General features: G+C 42.7%; 1 protein-coding gene across 1 annotated transcript; it reads left to right on the forward strand.

Annotated features, from left to right (window-relative positions):
* The first annotated feature begins 310 nt into the window (after positions 1-310).
* Positions 311-24,019, forward strand: ppil2 (peptidylprolyl isomerase (cyclophilin)-like 2). Its single transcript, XM_079740777.1, has 20 exons — positions 311-456; positions 1,526-1,575; positions 1,728-1,773; positions 2,030-2,092; positions 2,377-2,428; positions 2,575-2,626; positions 3,451-3,542; positions 5,164-5,253; positions 5,367-5,442; positions 6,000-6,160; positions 8,764-8,839; positions 8,926-9,032; positions 11,595-11,684; positions 13,011-13,044; positions 15,219-15,336; positions 16,064-16,120; positions 19,772-19,844; positions 20,917-20,979; positions 21,153-21,295; positions 23,746-24,019. Exons 1-20 carry the CDS (start codon positions 425-427, stop codon positions 23,861-23,863), a joined length of 1,593 nt encoding a protein of 530 aa, XP_079596903.1. The 5' UTR covers positions 311-424; the 3' UTR covers positions 23,864-24,019.
* The last annotated feature ends 293 nt before the right edge of the window (positions 24,020-24,312 follow it).

The following is a 24,312-nucleotide window of genomic DNA, read 5'->3' on the forward strand; positions in this document are numbered from 1 at the left end:
GAGAGGGAACGGCTGTATGCAGCGGTGGGCACAACACCTGTTAGACTGAGGAGCCTTCTGGGTCCCATCGAGAACCAGCCTGGGACTGTAAAAGCTGTTCTGGAGTGTATGGCGGCCACTCGACTATTCCTATGGAGATAAAAATGGACTGATTGCGGTTTGGAATATTTCTTTTTTTAAATGTATTGATTTATTTATTTTTTATTATTATTTTTGTCCTGTGGGAGGCAGCAATGTGCCGCAAAGGCATACAGGCTGCCGGAAATTAAAGGAAGAAGAAGAAGGAGTCCTCCTAGTGTTGAAAAAAACACGAAGAAGTCATCGTATCGCGTACCAGAATATAAACACTGCCGACAGTTCATAGTCGTTATCGAAAGTTTATAACAAAAAGGACATATTTGTGGTCTAACTACAGAGTGTCAAAATGGGGAAACGCCAACATCAGAAAGATAAAATGTAAGTTAGGAATGAAGGAACCGTAATAATAGTGTTTTTAAACGTGTTTTTGTCAGATCTCTCATATGCTAACAGACAACACCTTATGTTTCAATATGAAGTCTTAAGTCCCCCAACCTTTGAGCAGGTGTATGGGATACACATCTGGTGGCTATTTTGGGTCTATTCCCCATTTAGTTAATGAATTATACGAGTTTGACTTGATTTAGGCACATTTTTCTTTAGGCTAGAGCATAACACTAGCCTAAAGTTAGCCGCAAGCGACAAACGAGGACGTTGGCACCTCAAGTCGCATTTCCTAGAGGAGTGCCCTACAATTATTATGAGTGTATTTGATGGTGATATCCTCACCAATATTGCACCCCTACAGACAGCTGGGGTCTTCTTCTTTATATCTGCATGCCGTTGGGTTTAATAGGGCACTCCATAGAGAGAATTGCGACCAATAGGTCGTAATGACGGGTTCCTGAAGTGGCAAACTAAAGCAATGGAGCACATTGGTTTGACTCTTTCTTTTCCCAGGCGTGACAAAAGTTATTTTACAAACGATGGGCTGTAAAAGTAGGGGTTGAAATATTGAAGCTTGACTGTGTTGTGCCAAGATGGTCATATAAGATAATCAAGGTTCAGAGCATTGGACATATTGAATGAAGGCTTAAAGCTATTGCTTGTACAAATCGTACCATTTTAACCAGTATGCATCTTTAAAAGCGCACAGAACTCTGACCATATTTTTCACTTTCAGTAACCGGATCAGTAACCGGTTTATTTGTTTCCGAGAAGCATACAAAACAAATACCTGATGTTAGGTCTTTATTTGGTGCCTCAGCATCTACCTACTTTTGACCTTTCATAATCTGGTCTCTCCTCCTAAGCTATACACTCGAGGCTACTGCTTCATGAATGGCTGCCTAATGGGTTTTGGAAATACTCCTGAACTACTTATAGAGCTTTTATTATTTAACAATTAAAATGAGTCACTATCGATGATAATAAAAAAGGAACAAACGTGCTAACCATGTCAATCATTTTGGTCTTCTTGATAATTTCTGTATGATTGGTGTTCTAGGTATATAACCTCTTCGGAGTACACAAATTTCTATGGAGGAAAGCGCGCAGGTATGTTTTATTCTCGTATTCATTTTTATTATTCAAACATGACATGCCAATTAATATTTCTGAGAAGTATTCTTATAATAATAATAATATCTGTTTGATATAGAGAATAAGGCATCAAGTAGAGAAATTATAATTTTTTCTTTTCATCATAGAAATTCCCCAGGCGAATTTTAGACGACTTCCATTCGACCACTGCAGGTATGGTATTGTACGGTTCCCATTGACTTATGCATTTCAAGTACACCTAAATCTTCAAGTCTCACACACATAATTATAAGATGTATGTACGTTTCATCTTGTATACTAATTGAGGTCTACATATGTATGCACCTTATGCACACTGACCCAGTCATACATTTTAGAGTCTTTATATCATGGGTTGTTTATTAATCTCAAATAGAAAAAACCTTGTCCATTGTGGACACTCTTGAACACTGTGTCCTAAATCCTTAAGCTTGTCCCTCCAACCATTTGAGTATCCAGTTTGTACCGAGGAAGGAGTGGTCTTTGACCTACTGTAAGTATTCCTTCGCCTCTTACTTGTGAGCCTGAAAGTGGATTACATAATATGATTTTAACAATAATACGATATTAACTTAACATGCTATATTCGTTTTGGTGTAGATTTGGAATGATAAGGCAATATCAGGAAAGGGAAGATGGCATGGGACAATTTCAGATAAAATAACCTAATACATAAAACATTGGACATTGATCCATTGCTGTAGTTCAAAGGACTCATTTTAGTTTGGGATAAGGAGACAAGAAGGGCATGCAACTCATTCATACCCTGTGTTTTAGGAGCATTATCCCTTGGATTAAGAGGTATGGCACCAACCCCATCTCAGGAGAGGTAAGCAAGCACACGGGGACATGATTTAACTGTCTGTAAATGCCTTATTGTCCTTATTTAAATTTATCACTATTATTTCTTGCTAAAAGACAAAGAAAGTTTGTTTCACTAAAATGTCAACAACTTTTTTTTATTTTTTTCTACAGAAGCTGGAAGTAAAGTCCCTCATCAAACTAACCTTCGCCAAGAACACTGATGGTAAGTGTTCATTCATGCATTTGTCTCACTCAATCCACCATACTGTTTTATATATGTTAGATAATTGGTTCTCAAACAGTGGTATCTTGGTACGCGTACCACTGCTGGTATGCGTACCAATGCTGGTACGCATTGCACTATTTGGTGGTACGCAGAGGATTTATTTTACACATAATAATAGTCTGAACGGAAATACATTAACCATGAGTAACTTAAAATAAGATGTGCCATTCCTGTAATATTTTGTTTCAATATCGAACTGTTTCATAGTTGGGTTGTAGCGCTCGCTAACGTTAAAGATTACAGGCTAAACTGACTGCAAAAAATATTATTATTATCAAAACGGGAACTATTTGAAAGAAGTGCGGACAGGAGCAGAATTTTGAGCAGAACTGTAAAAAACTGTGACATTGAACTGAGCACAGGTGGTATTTGAAGATTCTCTTAGAAAGGATTCCATGAAACCATCACATCTCAAACGTCATCTTCACACCAAAACCGCCCTGCTGAAAGAAAAAACAGTTTTCCCTAAGAAAACGTGTCTGATTGAGGACTTAGCTGTTGGTTAGCAGGAGACTTTAACAGAGTTATCATGCAACGAAACATGGAAGCAAATACAGAAGCAGGGTTGTTGACGAGCCACACCTGAGACTGAAGCTGACCTTGATCGATCCAGACATTGTGTGTGTGTGTGTGTGTGTGTGTGTGTGTGTGTGTGTGTGTATGTGTGTCAGTTCTAGTGCTATCACTTTGTACAGCTGACAACATTTAACAATAAATATATAAAACGTATATCTTAACATTTCTCTTCCCTTCTGATTCAGGGAAGTACCATTGTCCAGTCCTGTTCAATATCTTCACCAACAACTCTCACATTGTTACCAACAAAGTCACCGGCAATGTGTTCTCCAATGAGGTGAGTGAATATACTTTGTGCTGAAAATACAGACCAACGACTCAATACTCCCGGGCTACATGAGCTACTCGTTTCCACTGGAAGCTCCTGGCCATTCTTCCCTCCTGATTCATTCCACCCCACACAGAGCACTACGACTTGTACTCACTCTACGGTGCACAACAACTCCACTCATGGCCCCGTCAGCGTAGGTTGCTGAGCCAAAACGTGACTCGCAATCCGTTGAGCAGCTCATGAAGGATCTCCTTCAGCAGCATGACTGGGTTTTTGAGTCATTTTGATTCCTTCTGCACCAAGTGGGGCCTGTTTACTTACAGTGGGCTGCATACTAACAGGAAAGGAACAGGAACATTTATATTTAATTGTATTGCTTTTGGCATTAATTGATAATTTCCCCAATAACTCCCTGCTCACCATCCTGGCTCTGGATCTCAAAGACCTGCCCCAGACAATGCAGGTCCTGCTTGTGCTGGTTTGGCTTCTCTCACTCATTAATTTGTTCCTGTTAGGATCACTGAAAGACAGGGTGCGAGACCCGAATCTACTCACCTTCTCTACCGTAGGAATCTCTTCAGTTAAAACGACTTCTTCAGTCCCTGCTCTTGAATTGGCTCATTTCTGTTTGCTCAATGCAATATCATTTGCCAATGAGTCTTTTATCTGCCAGGATTTGATCATGACCCACAATATATATATTTTTATCATCAAAGAGTCTTGGATTAATCCTGATGAATGTGCCCCTGTCATTGAGTCATCCCCCCCCCCCCCCCAGAACATTTATTTCTCCATCAGCCAAGAATGACAGGCTCAGGGGGTGGCCTTGCAGTATTACACAGAAATGATCTTGGTTGTTCTCCAGTCGCTCTTTCCTAATTATCCACCTTTTTTTTGAGAGCCTTAATTTCATCTTAAAGAATCATTTGGCCATTTTATGTTTTCTGATCCCAACTCAGGGCTTTGCCAGGTGCCACTCCTCTCTCTAAAACCCACCATCCTGGTTCACACCTGCTCCCTAAATACATCAGCTTTTTACTGCCTCAAACATATTTTTAATACCTGTGGACAACATGGCCAGTAGAGGAGCTCGTCAGGGTTTTTAACAGCTTTTGAACTACTGGTTTACATTCTATAGCTCCCGTTTCAGCTATAAAAAGCTGAAACCATCTGCTCTGCCATGGTGGAATAACAAATTCAGGATGTTAAAAGAAACTATGCAGGAAAAGAGCCAATGGAAAAAGGCTAAACTCTGTCTCCCTGGCTTTACTTATCAGTGTAATATCAAAGACTCAAGGACACCTATTTTTCGGAACTGCTTGGGTCATATCACAGAATCTATTTTTAATTTCTGTGACTGGTCCACTGCTTAGCAAGCCATCTGAATAATCCCCAGAAAGATGTGGAGAATTGTATTAAAGACATTTGTAACAAAACCATGAGATCTGGCAGCCCTTTAACACTGAATTCCGAGAGTTGAGGTTGACTTCAACATTAACCCACTTCAGTGACATCCCATTTCAATCCTGGAACAAACTGTTGATGTTTTGCTGACTGAACCATTGACAAACCTGTATTGTTTAAACATATCTCTGAACGTTATTGGGGATGTGTGTTTGCCCTTTAGGCGGTGGAACAGCTCAACATCAAGACCAAGAGCTACAGAGATCTCCTCACTGATGAGCCCTTCACCAGAAAAGACCTGATCACGTTACAGGTGTGTTGTGGATCATATCCTGCTTTACTGTTGACTATGTCCACCATTGATATTGCTGACCTGCAGAAGGGCCTGCTTATCTGACTGTAGATGAATGCGTGTGTCTCCCATAGGATCCCACCCATTTGGATAAATTCAACGTGTCCGACTTCTTCCATGTGAAGAATAACCTCAAGGTGTTGGATCCGGGTAGGTGCCCTCCAGTTGCCATGCCAACCCTCCGTCTCTTTTGACACACATAACATTAGTGGATTATCTATTGGTGTGTGTTGAGATGTGTCCGTGTTCAAGGTACTATGACAAAGAACTCTGCACCTGCCTCAACTGCATTGGCTGAGCTATTTATCATAGTCCCTTGAATACAGACTGCATATTTCAATGCGTCAATGACTCTTGTCCTTAAAGGTTGACATCGACCTGGGTATGTGTCTATGTGTTTGCATTTGTTAAAAAATAATAATAATAATTGGAAAATTGGTATTCACATTTAATAAATGATCAAGCAAACGCTTTAACTCATTTGCTTGTTCTCAAGTTAGGCTCATCACCAAATCAAAGCATGCAATATAAAGTATCTACCAAAAATTTGTACTGCGGCACCACCTAGTGGGCAGAGTGCACTGTAATAGATCTTGATTTATAGATTAGAATTCGTAACCAAAAGTACCCTAACCCAAGTCTATCTATCTCTAACTGAAGTTAGCTACAAATATGTTAAAAGTCCTCCTCGTCCCGGTTCTGTCTAGATGAGGAGAAGGCCAAGCTGGACCCAGGGTACCACCTGAACAGCACCAACCTGGAGACCCGGGAGACTCTGGCTGAGCTCTACAGGGACTACAAGGGGGACACGCTGCTGGCCGCCACCATGAAGGAGGCCACCGTCAAGAAGACAGACAAGCTCAACGCTGTAAGACACCCTGTTTCATCCCAGTCTGTGACCTCTGTGTGAAGCAGTGGACCGGTGGGGGTTAGGCGGTCAACGCATGACGAGCGTCGAGCAAAGCGCCGGAGGATATGATGGGTTTTCGGAATGTAGCCAGCCAACTCTTTTCTAAACCTAAACATGGGTTTTTTAGGTTTAAACAAATGCTATTGCGCTAACTGTGTAGGCAATAGTTACCCAAGTTCGATTCCTTGGTACTGTGCTACGTGTCAGTCTGACTCTTCTCTAACCTATTTTCTGTTCTCTCTTGACTGCCCTCTCCATGAGGCTCAAAAAGCCCTTTTAAAGAATGGATAAATAAGTTTAAGAAATGTGTTGGTTGGATGAACTTGTGAAGTGGGCTTACTGTCTTTAAAAAATTAGCTTTATCTTTCTAAAGACAGATAAGCAAATCCTAATTGTTCTGAATAATTTATTCAAGGATCTAGGAGCTAGTTACCCAACAAGTGAGCTATTATGTCAATGCTTATTTGTATGTAACATCCTGTATTTCTATGGAAAGCATTTTATTGTAGCTGGACAGAAGGTGGCGCTCTATACACCACAAATACTGTTCAAACATTTCTTCCTCAGTGTGGGACATTCATAAAACATGGGAAACAGCAGTCTACATAAAATAATATAATGCCCGTTACGATGCATTGTACCAACAAAACGCTACTCTGAACAGAAGAAACGGCAAGCAAACGTTGCAAGTTAGACTGTCAATACTTGTGGTTCACAACTAGTAGTACTGGTAAGGCTAGTCAGATTATCTAGTAGGCACAACAACACATTAACAAAGCATGAATGGCAAACGATGCTGTGACCTTTTATTAATGAGCTCTGTAAAAACCCTAAATTCTGCACTCTAACAACGTGTACTGGTTCTGATTTTATGCTCTGGGACTGGATCAAAATTGGATGCAGAAATGAGTAAGTGCAAGAAATTAAGATGATGATGTCTGGGACTTGTATATGTGTGTTTTTTTTTATTCCCAAAGTTTTTATTTCTGCTACTCATGTGTCCTTCTCGACACTTGACTTGTTTGGACACTTTGAGGTCGTGCAAAGTAGCTTCCCTGTACTTGATCTGGCGCTGGGTTGACGTCGCTGGAGTTCAGGGTGAGGTGGCGGTCTGACAGCCTCTTAGAGAGTGAGAAATGTAGGTCAGACGGAGCAAACAAGGTAAACTGCTCCTTCACACGAACTAGAGCAGAACAAATGTTCAGACGGGGCTGTTGTGGGGGAGAATGAGGGGCTATGGTTCTCTCCCACCCCCACTCCCCGTACATACAAAAATATCACAGTTTTGTTATCAGTTGCATAATCTTACACGCGATCAGAGAGCAGTGGTACCGCTTGGGGTAATGCTAGCTGGGCATGGGGACTGGTTGATATAAAAACAAAGACATCATATGCAATTGAAAACAGGCATGGGATTCCTCCCTCCAAGACTGCCTTTTTAGGAGTCTGCATTCTCCTTCAGAGCCTTCCCTGTGTTCCATTGAACTTGTCAGAATGATTATTCTGCACGGAGAGCTCTGTTGACTCACCATCATCTTCTCCTTGTTTATGCTTGTTGTTCCGCGTGTTAGAACCAGTTAAGTGCTTAACGCTGGGTCGATCTGAGGAGCCTAGAGGAATGTCTGTCGAGTTGACACTTCCCTGGGTTCAGAGAGGGCAACAGTGAGCAGCACTCATCCTCTTGGTGGTTGGAAGCATTTATGTAAAGAGTACAAAGCTGAACTGAACTTGACCACAGTATAGACCGGCTACAGGCAATAGTGGCAAGCAGAGTCCGGTATGATTACCTGCCACCAGTCAGTGAGGAAGCGTTGGAATATTTGGCAGGGAAAAAGAGTCATACGTCATTAAGCAATTGCATTAGACATGGAAAGGGCCAGTACCTTTTGCTGCTGAAAAAACAAACATAATATAATGTAATAAACTCCTGCAGCTTTGCTCAGTTCAATTCACAAGACGCTTTAAAACCTTTTTTATTTTACTGTTAAATCTTTTAATAATTTTTTTTTCAGTGAGAAAACAGATTTTGATTCAAAGACAGCTTCTGCGTCTAGTATCAGAAATGCACATTCTATTAATTAGAATGATATTTGCTCCTTGGAACTAAACTGACTTAATTTAGTCCAGTATCTGCCTGATCCTTAGGCGAGGGGCTAAACCCATCCCTGCTCGTGTGCACTGCAAATACTAGCCTAATTGATGTGTATTAATTCTGAACACAGACTCCTTACACGTGAAAAGGGGTGTAGGATAAAATCGTCCTTTACCTATCCCAAACAGTAGATGTAGGTGCCACAACCGCACGCACAAGACAGAAGTAGAAAACAAATGTATACAAATGGAGTCAGAAAGTTTAAAAATGTCTATATACATGAGAAGAGTGGAAGATGCAAAAATGACTTGCCTAAGAACACTTGAAGAATACAATGTTTGTGTAGCATATTTCATTATCAAGTGCCTTGAAGGTGCATTAAAAACAATGACGCAATAAAATCGACATCAGGGAAAAACAAGATGGCTTTATTAACAGAGTGGTGTTTCTGCTGCCCGTGTTTCTCCAGGCTCACTACTCCACAGGCAGAGTGTCGGCCTCCTTCACCTCCACAGCCATGGCACCTGCCACCGTACACGAAGCAGGTGGGCAGCCCGATCCCCCCCGACCATCGTCACGCTCCTTACCGTGCACTCAAGCATAATCCACCCAACCTTTGTCCCCCGTGCAGACGCCATCGCAGACGACACCGTGCGCTACAAGTACGTGAAGAAGAAGGGCTACGTTCGCCTCCACACCAACAAAGGGGACATCAATCTGGAGCTGTACTGTGACAAGGTGAGAACAACAGGCTCCCCTCCTGTTCTGCCGTCTGCTGCATAGACAGGGGAACTAAGGAGACCAATAATACACCGTAAGCCACGTATGGATCAACATGAAATCCACAACTTGTAGAACACATGAAAAATCAGTGTGTTTGTCATACACGCGAATAAGATGATCTTAATTAAGTTAAGTAATTTGAATTGTTGGCTGTAATAGACGTGACAGATAACCAAACTGATCATGAAAAATAAAAACAACGGAGTGTGGGGTGAAGCATTTCGGATCTAAAATGACTGCTTTGACAACCATGATGAGCATGACCTACTGCCCTATCTTGCATCCGGCGCAATTGACTTTCTCACTGGCGCATGTGTCTTTGCTAGTTTGCAACTGGCGCAGAGCGTTCTTTTCCCTCCTACGCCACGCGTCGGTAAATTAGGGAATGATCTTGCGCCCCAAGGGGCGGTTCGGCGAAAGGAGGAGGCGTGTTCTGGCACAAACGTTCCCTGGTGCTATTTTGCAGTTTCAGAAATCACTTGCGCCACAAACCAGGAAATACCTGGTTTAAAGTCAGTGGCGCTTTGTTCAGATGCTATTTTAAGGGCGCATGCAAAATGTTGCTTGTGCACCTCGCACATACACTTTGCTTCTCTCATCTACCTAGACACACATTCTTGGTAAATTATTTGGGAAAGAACAGCTGATACAGTGGTAATAAGTTGTACTTTTAAATCAATGCATCTGCAAACACTGTACATCAAACACATATTTTCTTGACACAGACATCGTGTACATGCCCATAACTTTTAGGATTGATGAGTATTTGATCGTGAGAAAACATTGTTTTATCGCGAGTGAGTGTTAAAAAGAATGAATGAATGCGGGCGCGCGTGTGTGTATCTGTAAAATAATTAATGAATGTGGGCGCGCGTGTATGCGTCCATCTGTTTAAACACACGCAAACTAAACACGTAACGCATAATACAGTCCATGGCAATGTATATTAACGGGGGGACACATGCATTTTAGGAACACAAGTCGATAAAGATAATGCATCCAATACTGATAAACAATGTTTATAATGTATTGCGTATATCATTAAATAGAACCACAGTTAGCGCATATCATATGTGTGTTAAGTTTTCTTTAGCGAAATTTATTTGAGGACTCAATATTTCTGAAGTTGTGGAAGAAAACCTTATTCCATGTGTGAATTAGGCCATATTATTTGGTCATGAACTGAGCCATTTGAAGTTTGAAATGCATGTGCATCTGTCTCATCGGAGACTGCAGACGCGCTGTCAAAATATCACTCATCAGATTCAAATGCGCCCATGGCTCTTAAAGGGGATGGGAGCTGGCACTCTCATTGGTTTATTCCACGTTACACCCAAACCACTACTTTAGACCAAACCTTTTTAGATTTGCGCCGGGCACAAGTCATTTTTGCGCCGGTAAAATAGCGACATCGCTATAGAACCGCCCACAAAGCTACTTGCGCTTGGCGCTTCTCACTTGCGTTTCAGACCGTTAAAATAGGGCCCCTAGAGTGTTTTAGCCTTAATACATATAACGTGTGTCAACGTTCTCACAGACATTGTCAATATAAACATTTTATATTCAGCCTGTAACCGATTGCATTAGATTAGATCGATTCGGTATGCATTTGGTTCTTTGGTTTTGGTACTATTGGAAATTCTTCAAATCTTAACTAAGGGACCTGACTCTCAAAATTGTCAGTTTATCCTTACTGTAGTTATTCATAGTGCTAATCCCAACTGCCATTCTGCCACCAAATGTTACATCACTCCTCCAGGAAACCTCATAATAAAACATTTAAAATTGTCTTTTTTACAGAGACTCTAAATATCACGTATGGACCATCTGTAAAAATATGTATTTCAATGCATGACGTGCATCTCTTTTTGGTTTTATGCATTCCAAGGGGGTTTTGCACCCTGGAAAGACGTGCATAATCTAGCACTGAATGTTTACCCCTGTAACTAAGTGCTGGGTGCTGTGTTTCTATTGGCTGTTAAATCAGAATAACAAGAGCAGAAGCTTCGGCGCCCAGACTAACCGTAGCCCCGTCTGCGTCGGAGGTTGCCCCAGCAGGCTTCACTCAAGATCGCTGCGCTATTTCTGGCCGGCTCTTTATAAATGAATGAGTGTTGTTTGACCTGTCACATGCACTCTGAATCACTGCTGTATTGCAGTGCCGCTTAATGTAGTGGTGAAGCGAAAGCTTTATGATGCTCTGGTCTTTGCCCGCTGTCACTCCCGTCGACGTTGGTGTCGGTGAAGTGTTCAGCTGTGGTTATTGGGTCAATGTTTGTACTTGGACCAGGTTATATTTTTAATGTGAGCGACTTGCAGGCTCATCATTTCGGTGAAGAAACCCCTTTGGTTCTACTTTGGGTCCTGTTGACGCAATAAATTACTTGAATGAATTAAATGTACAGAGTTTAATCAGTTATACTACATGCGTTTTTTTAAACTCTGTCATTGTCCCCATGTTCGCCAACTATTATTTTATTAGGTGTTTTAATGGTCAATGTCTCTTCTTTCTCGTAGGTTCCAAAAGCTGGTGAGAACTTCACACGTCTGTGTAAAAAAGGCTACTACGACGGGACCGTTTTCCACAGATCTATCAGGAACTTCATGGTAAAGACATCAGATTATCCTTGGCTGCTTGGGTCGCTCATTGGCTTTCCTGGACTAGATGTCATTCCCATACAAGTCACAGGGTCTTTCACACATTTCAGTACGGCCGACAAATGTATGGTTCCTGCACAATCTCAAATCTAGGCCTTAACCTCACTTACACAACAATAACATTTCTGTATTTTAACTGGCGGGCCTCCATCAACCATGTTAACCATCACTTAAAGGGCCGTGGTTTTCACTAGGTGGCCAAGTCCTGCCCCGGATAGCATCCTAGAGGTGTGACTCTAAAGTGCTTCGGTTTGGGCATTTAACTTGAGATGGTTAAGTTCAGGGTAACCCAGGGACACGCATTACAGTTGAGCAATCTTCGTTTAACAGAGGAGTCCCGTTTTCTCCGGTACTGTATGTTCCTTTGGACCGTTACCCCTTCATTTGAGTCTTAAGAAGGGCATTGTTTATTTCTCAGTTTGCCCGGTTTTCATTGATTGTGGCAAGCTGTAAAAAGCTCTCTTTACGGCCGTCGCCGCAGTTCTTGTGCCTCCCAACATACAAAAGCAGGCCACTATGAAGACGTTGTCTCAGCACGGTGCGTAGTAAAGATCTGTTACTTTATGAGAAGAGACGAGGGGTGGGTGCTGCGCGGCCATAAGAGCAGTTGATCAGAACCTCACGAGGACTCTGACGGCTCCAGGTTGACTTCTAGGAACCAAACATTGTTACTGTGATAACCTGGAAGCCCTGCAGCCCACTAACCTCTCAGATTGGCAGGCGGTGCCCGTGTTTACGGGCACAGGCTGCCTTCTGCAAAAACAAAAAACAAAATCTGCTCCATCTGTGGGCATGTGAATGCTGAAGATGTGGAATCCAATTCATTTAGCATTCATTCCATCCTATTTTCTTTCCTGAATTTGATTATATTGCAATCAAATCTATTGGCAGAGTTTATGTGCACTAAAAAATAAGAGAGATGGGCTTTTTACAGATATGAGATGGACAAAATGCAATGCAGTTGAGCTGATGAATGTTTTCACCTGCATTATTTGATTGACAAAGTAAACGGGCAAGAGTCCGGAGTAGATTCTCAGTCGCCTGTCTGATGTGACGTTAGAATAGGGAACCAGCCACCCGGCGCTGTGTTAAAGAGACATTTAAAGTCTCATTATTCACACCAACTGTTTTGTTCACCTCAGTGTATTTTGCATTGTCTATTGCTACAGATAAAGGCTCCATGATTCCCAAACCTCACAGAATAAGGCTTTGTTTGAATGCAGGCAGAATCGTAACCAAGTTTCCTATTTTCTTTTTTCTTTCTTTTTTTCCCAGATTCAAGGAGGGGATCCCACAGGAACCGGTACAGGTAAGAACAGTCCAGCAGCCCCCCTGCCCCCTCCCCTCATAGCACCGTAACATTCAATTATTTATTGACCTCTTTCGGGTTTCTTTGTGTCAATTGCCCGGCAACCCTAGGTACGAGCGTGTTGCTAAATATAAGCTCTGAAGGCACTAGGGAGCAGAAAAGCGCCAGACAGAGATGCAACGCGCGCGCGCGCGCGCACACACACACACACACACACACACACACACACACACACACACACACACACACACACACACACACACACACACACACACACACACACACACACACACACACACACACACACACACACACAAGGAAAGAGACAGTGCTGAAGTAAGAGGGTTGAGTGGTCCGCAAAGCAACAACATTTTGACTAAAACCTGTTATGCAGAGGGAAAAGGTGTGGCTGCTCTCTGGGTCTGGAACCAGGCCCGAGGAGAACGATGTCGGTGGGCCAAAAATATTCTATTCCATCCCATTAATGTTTAAAAAAACATTTATTGCAATAGTTTTGCACCAGCATCTGCTCAATTTGGAGCGCACAATCTCCCACCCGCTATTAACGATGAGGTCACTTTTCTGCCCTGATGTCAGTTGCATCAGGCTCACCCTGGCTAACGTGTGTGTGTGTGTGTGTGTGTGTGTGTGTGTGTGTGTGTGTGTGTGTGTGTGTGTGTGAGACACATGGAAGCGTACAGCAACTTCCATTCCAAATTCCTGACCTCGTGGGCAGACTTGTCTCAATCGGCTAGACTGAATTGTGTGTTTGTTCACACAGAGACACGCGCACACAGCGACACGCGCACCCACGCACAGTGACACGCACATACACAAAGCGACACACACACACATAGCGACCCACAAACATAGCGACCCACACACAACCACAGGGGGGATGTTCGGGACACTCTCCCCCCAGACAGTTGTTTGTATTGCCTTGACAGGGAAAGGTCAATGATTATGTACCGTTAAATTGAGCTATCACCAAAGTGTAATATTTGTAGTATTTGGCGTGCACATAGATGTGATCTCATGGTAGGTCAGCCCCTTCTCACGGTTGGCCCAAGGTGGATTAATTTGGCTATTTAGGCATGCATGGATGGATGGATGTTGTTTTTTCTCAAACCTGTATTTCCTAGATTAGCCAATTTGGATCTTAATCTAACTGCAGATATGCAAATATGCTAAAAACGGTTAATCATGTCAATTGTATTACCAATCTTCGCCTCTAGTGCCTTGCATAAACCAAGGACAGCAGCCACTTATTTAAAACTTTTAAAATGCACTTACTGAAGTTCCGGCTTATGGCAGCGCCTTGCTCTGTTTGATGATGAATAGGTGTTTACACTCTCAGCCTCTTCACTGCTTATGTTGGGCCCGACCCTGTTTCGTCTGAGACTTGGCCCAAGGTTGTACAGAAGGAGGAAAGTGTCTGACTACAACATGCTGCTTGTATAATTGGTGCTACATTGTGCTGTGCGCGTTGTCTTCCAGCTGCTGCTGCAAATATTGAGACGGAGTGAGGCTGATCAGAGGGAATGCTCCGTTCATGTTTGCATGCTGTTCCTCATCTTTCGAGAAAATGACTATTGATTTTCATAGGTTTTCTTTGAAACAAAAAGGCTACGAGTTTATCCAATAGGAAATTAGGATTTGTTGACTGTTTACCACTGTTTACGCCAAACACTCTCATACACCTCTACCTTCACAACCGCTTATTTAAGGTCAACCCCCACTGCGGCAAAAGGTCAACAAGTTGATTAATTATGCAGAGGTGTCACTATGGGGGCGGGCTGTGACTGCTGCTTAAAGCCCCTGAAAGGTAGATTGGCTGAGGAGGTTCGACACACACACACAAGCACACACGCCATCTGGCATAACACGGGTCAGTAGGACACAACTCGGGAGGGAGCAAAATATTTTCTGTCCTTCCTACCGCCCCCCTGCGTGCCGTGTGTGACTGCAAGGAGCCTTAATGGTGACGTTTGATTGGCAGCTGGAGGGTCCCTCCACACGGTGGCCAAGGGATCTGTCATCTGGGGCCTTGTTTCATCCAACGGCCTTCTTGAGTCTAAATACTAGCTGGGCATAAAAGAAAGAAAGGAGATTGACATCATGTCATTTATTGAACCATTCTCTTTTCTTCCTTTCTCTCTTTCTCTCTGTTGTAGGAGGGGAGTCCTTTTGGGGGAAGCCCTTCAAGGATGAGTTCCGCCCCAACCTGTCACACACTGGCAGGGGTGTGCTGAGCATGGCCAACTCCGGCCCCAACACCAACAAGTCCCAGTTGTGAGTCCCCGTCTGCCCACCGCAGGATCATATCACGCAGGATCTCTGTTGGGGAGCTGAGGTCCAGATGCAAGTCATGATGGGGTGACACAGGGGAGGGGGGCGTATTGGGATAAATCATTAGTCATCGTCTGCATTCTCAGCGTAGGACTGATTTGGTTAAATGGGGTCAAAAATTAGGAAAGTTGCAAAGACGAGGCTAAACCTTTTCGTTTACTGTGTAAAATTAACAGAGCTAGTTAGCGTGAAGCAAAAATTACACTCACATTTCGCACAGGGCTTGTACGGCGATTTGTCACGCATCTCTGACAATGTTAAACTCTGCATGGAGAGTGAGTGAACAGGGCGTCCACACCAATATTGCTGCACAACGGTAACTAAAAAGGCTGTGTTTGGGCTGACTTAACAGTGACTATAAAGCCTGCTTCCGACCTCGAATCCCTGTTGTTCAGAGAAGAGTGGTGATTAATTGGCTCATTGACAAAACCAGCGTCAATCTCCGCAATCTCTTCTATCTTCTAATACTGAGAGCTATGGGCAGCCTTGCTCCCCTCCAGACAGAGCGTAACATCCCCTAACACTCCTGCCTACATAAAGCTTGTATCCCCACGCTCGATATGGCTGGCCAGGTATTTAAAGCATTGATGTGTGATTCCTTGCTCTGTGTTTGTGCATGTTGTACGGTTATTACTCACTATATGGCCTTTTTTATTTTTCCTTATCCCAGCTTCATCACGTTCCGCTCCTGCCCCTACCTGGACAGGAAGCACACCATATTTGGAAGGTAAACTCCCTCCCTCCCTCCCTCCCCGTTACTTGCATTGTTACATAATGTGGTGTAACCACTGCAGCCTGGCTCCACTGTAGTACAGGCCAGATGGCGGCTCTGTTTGAACGGCTAGTGGCACAAGACGTGTCATTGTTTTCATCTGCCAGCTGAGGCTGTGCCATGGTGGACAGAAGGCTCAGGAAACAGTTAGCCTGCAACAGCCACCGCCAACTACTACCATGTCCCCCCCACCACCACCACCACCAACACTACTACTTCTTCCACTCTGACACAAAAGGATGGAAATTACCATTATTTATTTTTTTCTCATTAACACCTACTGAAGAGTGAATACAACTGAGTAAAAGGACAGAACACATTAACTAAAACGAGCTTGACGACTATTTATCATTCTTAATTCTTATTTATATCGAATTTGGTAATGGCACATATAATTAGGTGAGTGCTGCATGCAGCGCTCAACTATTGTTCTTCATACGTTTTATTCTTTCGTTCTTTCCTCTTTATTATTCTCTACAAACTTTGGGACCTATCTCCTTCCTCAATTTTTAACCTAGACTCCATTCAAATTTTAAAATGTTCAGAATAGCTTGGAATTGCACGCTTCTTTTCAGATTTTTTAAATATTTTATACTTTTTAAGATATTCTACTTATCTTTTTTTTTAACGGAATTTCGATATCGTCTAAACTTTCTTCAGAATCACAGTTTTAGTTTCATACCGGCTTCGTTTTCAGCTGTTTTCATTGAAGACGTCTTACTCCTTAAGACATCGTAACTCAATCATTTTTAAACCGTTAACCTTCGTTCAAACAATATAACAACTCTACACACTTGTATCTTCAATAATATCCAAACGAAATTTCGATATTATTTAAACTTTATTCAGAATCACAGTTTTAGTTTCATACCGGATTTGTTTTCAGTTGGTCTCATTGATTTACGTTGACCCTGGAGCGTGAGGACATTCAGCAGTGTTGCCAGATTGGTCTTTTTTTCCTGCTGGATTGGGCTACTTTTGGAGGACGTTCAGGCAGTGTTGCCAGATTGGGCTGTTTTTCCCGCTCTATTGGGCTACTTTTAATCACGCACCTGCTCGCTATTCTCTTAAAGACACACACACACACACACACACACACACACACACACACACACACACACACACACACACACCAGCAGTGCAATACATTTGACCTTTCAGATTCTTCAGTTCAATTCATTTTACATGTCTCCATTTTTAGCAATGCTTTGCGCTTTTCATTCAGCTGTCACTTTATTTGTCTCCAACCATTTACATTTTCTTAAGTGGTGTACATGTTTACATTGTTTACTCCATTTAGACTTTTGAACTTTTGTTCAAATCCCTTCACTTGATTTAAGTCATTTAAGGTTTCTTTATGTCTTAATCTTTTTGGCTTTATTAAAAAATATTTTCAACCTCACTTTGTAGGCCTACCACAGCACTCACCGCATTTTCTGCAGGAAATGCATTTTCTAGTTGTGAATTAATGTTTTTAGTTGCATCGAAATGCTCATTGTTGATGCGTCATTATTTTAGTAAGTATGGAATTGAATGACCTTCGTCTGCTGCCACCCTTTAGAAGTGTGCGCCACTACAAACAACTTACTACAACCTACAGCGCCGCTATACACACAAATTAAGAATCTAAAGTCTGATGGCAGACAAGCTCAAATCGAGGTTTAAATCTCCGAAATGAAACCAAAAACAAGGCGTAAGTGTTCCTTTTCACTTGGTGGTTTTCGGCCCATGCTCCTGGCCCTCTCCCCCAGAAGTTCTGCTAAACATAGGAGGCCTGCTGGTTCCAAGATTACATAACCCTTAAACTTAAAGGCCTCAGTCAAATGCACCAAAGAAGTGTCACAGACACTCCTAACCACTGCCGTCTGTTGTAGCAACGTTGAGCCAGTGTTTTCGTTTTGTGGACACAAAGTTAATTTCAAACTCTTGACTTTGGTCTTGTTTTTCTACTGGCCCCTCTAGAGCAAGTGGGTGTTTAAGCTTAGAGGTTTGAAAGTGGATGACTTCTATAAAGCATATTAGGGATGACCTTTTACACCCGTGGTAAACTTACACTTCTGATAAATGTTTATTTCACTCAAGCTCCCCCTCATGCTTTAGATGATGACTTTAGCAGTGGGAAAATGATCAAGGACTGCAGCAGTGCCCTTAATGCGGTGTTTAAAAAGCCATTTCAACGCCGTTAATTGAATGTTCCGCTGTGCTTGTGTGTTATTAATGTGGACAGTTGACGTCTCTCCTCTTCAAACCCAACACTGTCTTCCTTTTGAACGATACCTACCTTAAAATACAGCTTATATTTTGTGACGGTTAAAAGTAATGAGCAGCTATCATGGGTCATTCCGTTAGGTAATGGGCCCTATTCACCTTCCAGACATTTTGGTTTAGTTTATTCTTAACCAAAGAGCTAGACTATAGCCTATAGACCCAAACTATAGTCTATGGTCTAGGTCATGGTGTTCATTCACCTAGCAGCAATCTTGGTTCCATCTTTGTTCTAAATGATAGCTGGAAACAGGAATTTGAAACAGAATCTGTATCCCTTCATAAGGTTCCCACAAGAAGCTTTGTTTTGAACCAACTTGGGTCAACAAGGCACGTGACCTTAAACAGCAATTTTTATTAACTGTAACCCACTGGCATGGAAAACAAGTTAGTCCAAACCTTTCTAATCAAAAGGGAATGCAGAAGCTTGAATGAGGGCAGGGTTGACTGCTACTGAAGTCAGACAAACTTTAAAGTCACACCTCTTGCATCTCGGAAATTGCCTATTTTGCCATCACATCATTCACACACACACAAACGTTCAGAGGGGATGTGTGCAACCTAAAAGATGGTGTTAATGGTTTTCCTTCTCACTGCATTACTCTTTTGCCTTCAGCCGCGGCTTGTACTCCACTATTGGAGTGTTGTTGGAGTTGTTGTTTCCACCTCATCCCTTCAATTATCCAAACTGCTTTAATTAAGGAGTGTTATCTTTGAGCGATTAAAAGGTCCCCTTGGGCCACTTTAAGTATCGACATAAACACACACACACTCTCACACTTTTCACATCCACTAAAATAATAGCCTGAAGAAGAAGCAGTTACCCAGAATTGTAAAAGTATACTCTAATAATAATCATAATAATGTTTTGTGTTTTGCGCAAATAAGAGGCAGACATCTAGAAAAACAACAAATAAGAAAGAGCTACAGACTTCCAACTAAAGAACAATTAAGGGACAAGCAACAGACATCAGCAACAGACATTCAGCTAAAGAACTAAATTAATAAAATAAATAAACAAACTCAGGTCCTCACAGATTAGTCTTGAGCTCCTTTTTTTAAATACGCCAGAGTTCATAGATTTGAATTCCAATGGGAGAGAGTTTAGGCGCTACACCCTCAAAAGCACGGCCTCCTTTTATCTTCAGCCCGCAGTGAGGAACAACCAGCCAATCAGAGGACCTCAAAGTACCCCTGGAATAACGCGGCTGCAGACGCTCTCGACTGGTTGGAATTGTGATCAATTTTTCACTCTGAGGTTACGTGCTTCTTTTCTAGAATGGCTGTCTGGAAGTCCTTACATGATTTAATCTCTGTCTGTCTGTGTGTCTGTTTGTGCAGGGTGGTGGGAGGGTTTGAGGCACTCACGGCCATGGAGAACGTGGAGGCCGACCCAAAAAGCGACAAGCCTAAGGTAAGGTATAGAAGCTCTTTGGGCCTTCTTCGCCTCGTGGCCATCTTGGCCCCAAACACTAGCAGGCTGACAGAATCAGCCTGCTAGGTTTTAAGTGTTTAAAACCAAGAAGGCTGCTATGTGGGCCTTTATCACCTAGCGCCCAATGGTAGGATAGGGGGTCGTCTATAGGGAGAGATGATTTTGGTGATGCTGACAGGTGTTGCTATGGTAGGATAGCAGTGTCCATGGTAGGAAAGTTTTAAGAGTTTTTGGGTTCTACTTTAAATGCTGCATAACTTTAATTTCCCTCCAGAAATGTCGAGTTTTGTTTTCAACAAGTGAAAGTATTTTGTACTCATTAAAATAATTGCAGTCGTTGCAAGAGCAAGAGCGCTATAATTTAATAGCGCGTTGATTCAGGTGGGAGAGTAGGTTATTGCAGGAGAAACAGTTTGTGTGTGTATGTGGGATAAGTAGGGGAGACTGTGGGAATGGGTGAGAGTGCGGGAGTGGGTGATGGTGAAGTGTGTGGATGTGTACACTCAAGTGTATTTATCTCTAGCATTAATGATGCGTAGCCCCAAATCCAGAAACACTACAGATGTACAGTAGAGACCGTGGCCCAGAAACACTACAGATGTACAGTAGAGACCGTGGCCCAGAAACACTACAGATGTACAGTCGTGACCCCATGATCCCAACTTTATGGACAGAAGGACAGAAACCATCTCTACACTACCTAAAATGAACATTGTGATAGTGAGAGTATAAATATATATATATGGAGATCTCACATCTTCATATAGTGAGGTATTGGTCTTATTTTAGAATCCATTGTAGAGTAATGCTTGCTGCGTGCTTCTCAGCAGGATGCGGATGCCGAGTGGATTTGGTTGGCAGATGAGTTTAAATAATGAATGAGTTTGAGAGGTAGACACGGTAGACAGAGGACATTTCTGCCGGTACACTTCAGACTTACCTGACCAATCTGTGTGTTTGTGTGTGTCTATTTATATTCATGTGTCTATCTGTATATCTAAACATGTGTATTTATCTGCATTCTCTTGTGTTTTGTTTCTCTGATCCACAGTCTGAGATTAAACTGCTGACCGCCAGCGTGTTTGTGGACCCTTACGAGGAGGCGGACGCACAGGTGTGTGGATGTGTGTGTGTGTGGGTGGGTGTCATGTGTTTGCATGTGATTGGGTGGGGGGAGGGCGGCGGCGGCAATGTCCTCCAACAACCTGTCTGTCCAATATATAGCTGAGGTTGTGGAAGAGTGATTTTTATTGGAAACATGTGTGTGTGTGTGTGTGTGTGTGTCAGATCGCGGCCGAGCGACAGCAGGAGATCCAGCAGCAGGAGGACGAGAGGCAGGAGACCGGCGCTGCCCAGAGGAAGGCCAAGGAGGACCAGGCGCCCAAGACCTTCAAACAGGGCATCGGGAAGTACATCAACCCTGCCCCCGCGTAAGTGTTGCGCGCCACACACACACACACACACACACACACACACACACACACACACACACACACACACACACACACACACACACACACACACACACACACACACACACACACACACACACACACACACACACACACACACACACACACACACACACACACACACACGGCCTTAACCAGAAATCATTCTGAAAGCCCCAGGTTGCCCTTGGTGTGTATGTCTTAAAGTGCACCGTGTATAAAAGGCCGTCATCACAGAGTGGCCTTCTACTTTCTCCTTTGGTTTCCGCACGTCATTTCGAAAGCTTTTCAAGGGTTTGAAAATGAATGTGTCTGATATATACAAAGATAAAGCTGATACGAAGCACTTGCCCAGTCTCACTTCAGTGATGTGGGAAATTGGATTATAATGAATGCATGTCACCGGCTCGTGGGAAACATGGCGGGGGAAGACGCACCACGTGTTAATACGACAATTACGGCGTTGATTTCCTTACAGGGGCCGTAATATGGTTGATATTGTATCCGCTATCTGCTATCTGTATGTTGCTCCCTCTGTTGTGATACTGCAACAGATTCGGGTGAATTGCTGGAACTGGCTGAGTTTTAATCCATCAAGCAGATATGATTTCTTGGCAGCCCGCACAGCCTTGCAGAGTGTTATGAAGAAGAGTGTCAGGCTCTAATTGTGTTCAGGCAGCCTTTTTACGGGCTGTGGCTTACATTAGCAGCAATTGTCCCACGCAGACAGTGGTGATCAACAGCCGCATTAAATGGCAGACCACGTCAGGTGTTTACAGTCCCTTATTGGGTTACCTGAACATGGCTTCTCTGACCTCTTCTTTTTTTTCTTCGCCATTGTTTTGCCATTTTTTGTTCATCTGAAACCGTCACCCTCAGGTGTGTTCTAAGACAGGACTTCTTCATCCACCCGCTGTGAGGAAAAAAAGCGTTGTCTGCAACATCAATCCCGTATCCGTGGAAAGTTGAAGAGAAGTCAGAGCATTGACATCGTTAGTCCGGGGAAAATAATACTTTTTGGTGGAAACTCTTTTTTTATTGTCCTGTAACATGGCATCCATCCAAGGCAAATTGCTTCGCTAGTGGCGATACTTAAAATAACGCTGTTGTCATGATCTGATGGTGGAGCGAACCCGACCCTGAGTTGGTTTTGCCTTCTAGTCTGCTGCCAGTCTTGGTCTTTTGTCTCGTAATTGGGTGTCCTTTATGATTTAAATACTTTTTTTATAATTGAATGTGGAGCTAGACAATGAGTAATCAACACGTATATCAAGTCGGCTGTGTCTCTCTTCCTCTTCAACACTGTTTGTCTCGCAGGTCTCCATCAGGTGCCAGTCTTAAAGGTGTAGTGTGTTGAATTTATTATCGTTGGCATATGATATTCATTAGTATGTATTCATAGGTTATAATCCAATTAACATTTTGGAAGTACCTGCTGGCACCTTACAGGCCACCGTAGCTTTTCCTATGTCTTTCAAAACGGAGGGATGAGGGGAGGTGGGGAGGGATCTTCAGCCGGTTGGAATCTGCAGCCTCACCGTAAGATGCCACTGATTCCTGCTCACTGCACCTTTAATGGAAGATCCCTGTGAGAATAGCTTCTGCCCTGTATTATCATCATGGCAACAATCAACTCCTCCCTGCTTTATTACACCCCATAATACTCCCGATAGGTGTTATTTTCTATTTTTAATATGAGTTCTGTAGCCATGGCCAATTTATTTATTTTTCTTCCTTTTATGGCCGGTGGAGTGGATTCTAATATATATATATATATATATATATATATATATATATATATATATATATATATATATATATAGTTTATGAGACCGAAGGATGGGACGATTTGAACAAACAACCCCAGCCAACGGGGAAACTGAAATGGCAAAGGTCGCCATAGAAACCCATGGGAATGGTTGTTGCTGCTGGGCTCTTTCTACCAGGGTCAAAGTGACCCGTCGTAGGGTAGACCTGGCTGGAGAGTGAGCAGAAGATGGAGGCTCTGTTAAAGGTTAGACCGGGGATCTGGGAGCAGAGCCAGCGCAGTGATTCAACACTCGATCCATGCTTCACAGTGGAGGACGTCACTGTCGGCTGTGATTCACTGTTCCATGGTTTTTATTACAAGCAGTGTTTCTTTTTCGATGGATCACAGTAAAACAAACCCAGTCCCTTGCTCATAACTGATCCCCAACCACACTCACCCATCCCCACATGACTATCACACCACAATTTTTTTTCTATTTTTATCATCTTTCGAAAAAAGTGTTATAAAATATATAAATGACATTTAGATTTCAATGTATTTAAAAAAAAAAAAGTTCAACCTGGAGTAAGTATTAAGGATGTGAACGGTTCTTTAACATAGGAGCTAAAGTTTTGCCATGTATCAGGAACGTGCATTGTTGTTTGTTGTTCTCATGCAGCAAGCGGCCAGCCGCCGCAGACGACAGTGGCCCTTCCACCAGCGGCCCTTCCACCAGCGGCTCTGCGGCTAAGAAGTCAAAGGGGAAAACCAACTTTGGCAACTTCAGCGGCTGGTAGCCCACACACAGCTCATGTCTGCTCTGTTGTCTCCATCTCTGTTGTTTCAATGTATTTTCACTGTCAAGATTACCATGATTTTATTTAGCTTTTAATGGTCTTGAATTTGTTGGCTTCCTCCAAAACTAACTTTTTTTTATGGTGTAATAAACTGAAAGCCGTTTTTGGTAACCACTGTTTTTTTTTGTGATTGAATGGCTCCCTTGTTAACCATCTCGTGTCACATGAGGCTGCATCTTTATCAGAACCACACTTAAAAACAACAAACCACAAAAAAACACTCTCAGCGGAGACTGTGTGATGCAGTCATCTTGAGCAATCAAACACTTGCTATTTTAACGGATGCTTGCTAATTAAAATGCATGAAAACCTTTTTACAGATGGAATTAAACCACAAACGATTAGTCTCGGTGAGCGATGATGCCTGCTGGATGAAACGCAACGAACAA

Source organism: Pollachius pollachius, assembly GCF_949987615.1.
Source record: "Pollachius pollachius genome assembly, chromosome: 1".
NCBI classification, from domain to species: domain Eukaryota; kingdom Metazoa; phylum Chordata; class Actinopteri; order Gadiformes; family Gadidae; genus Pollachius; species Pollachius pollachius.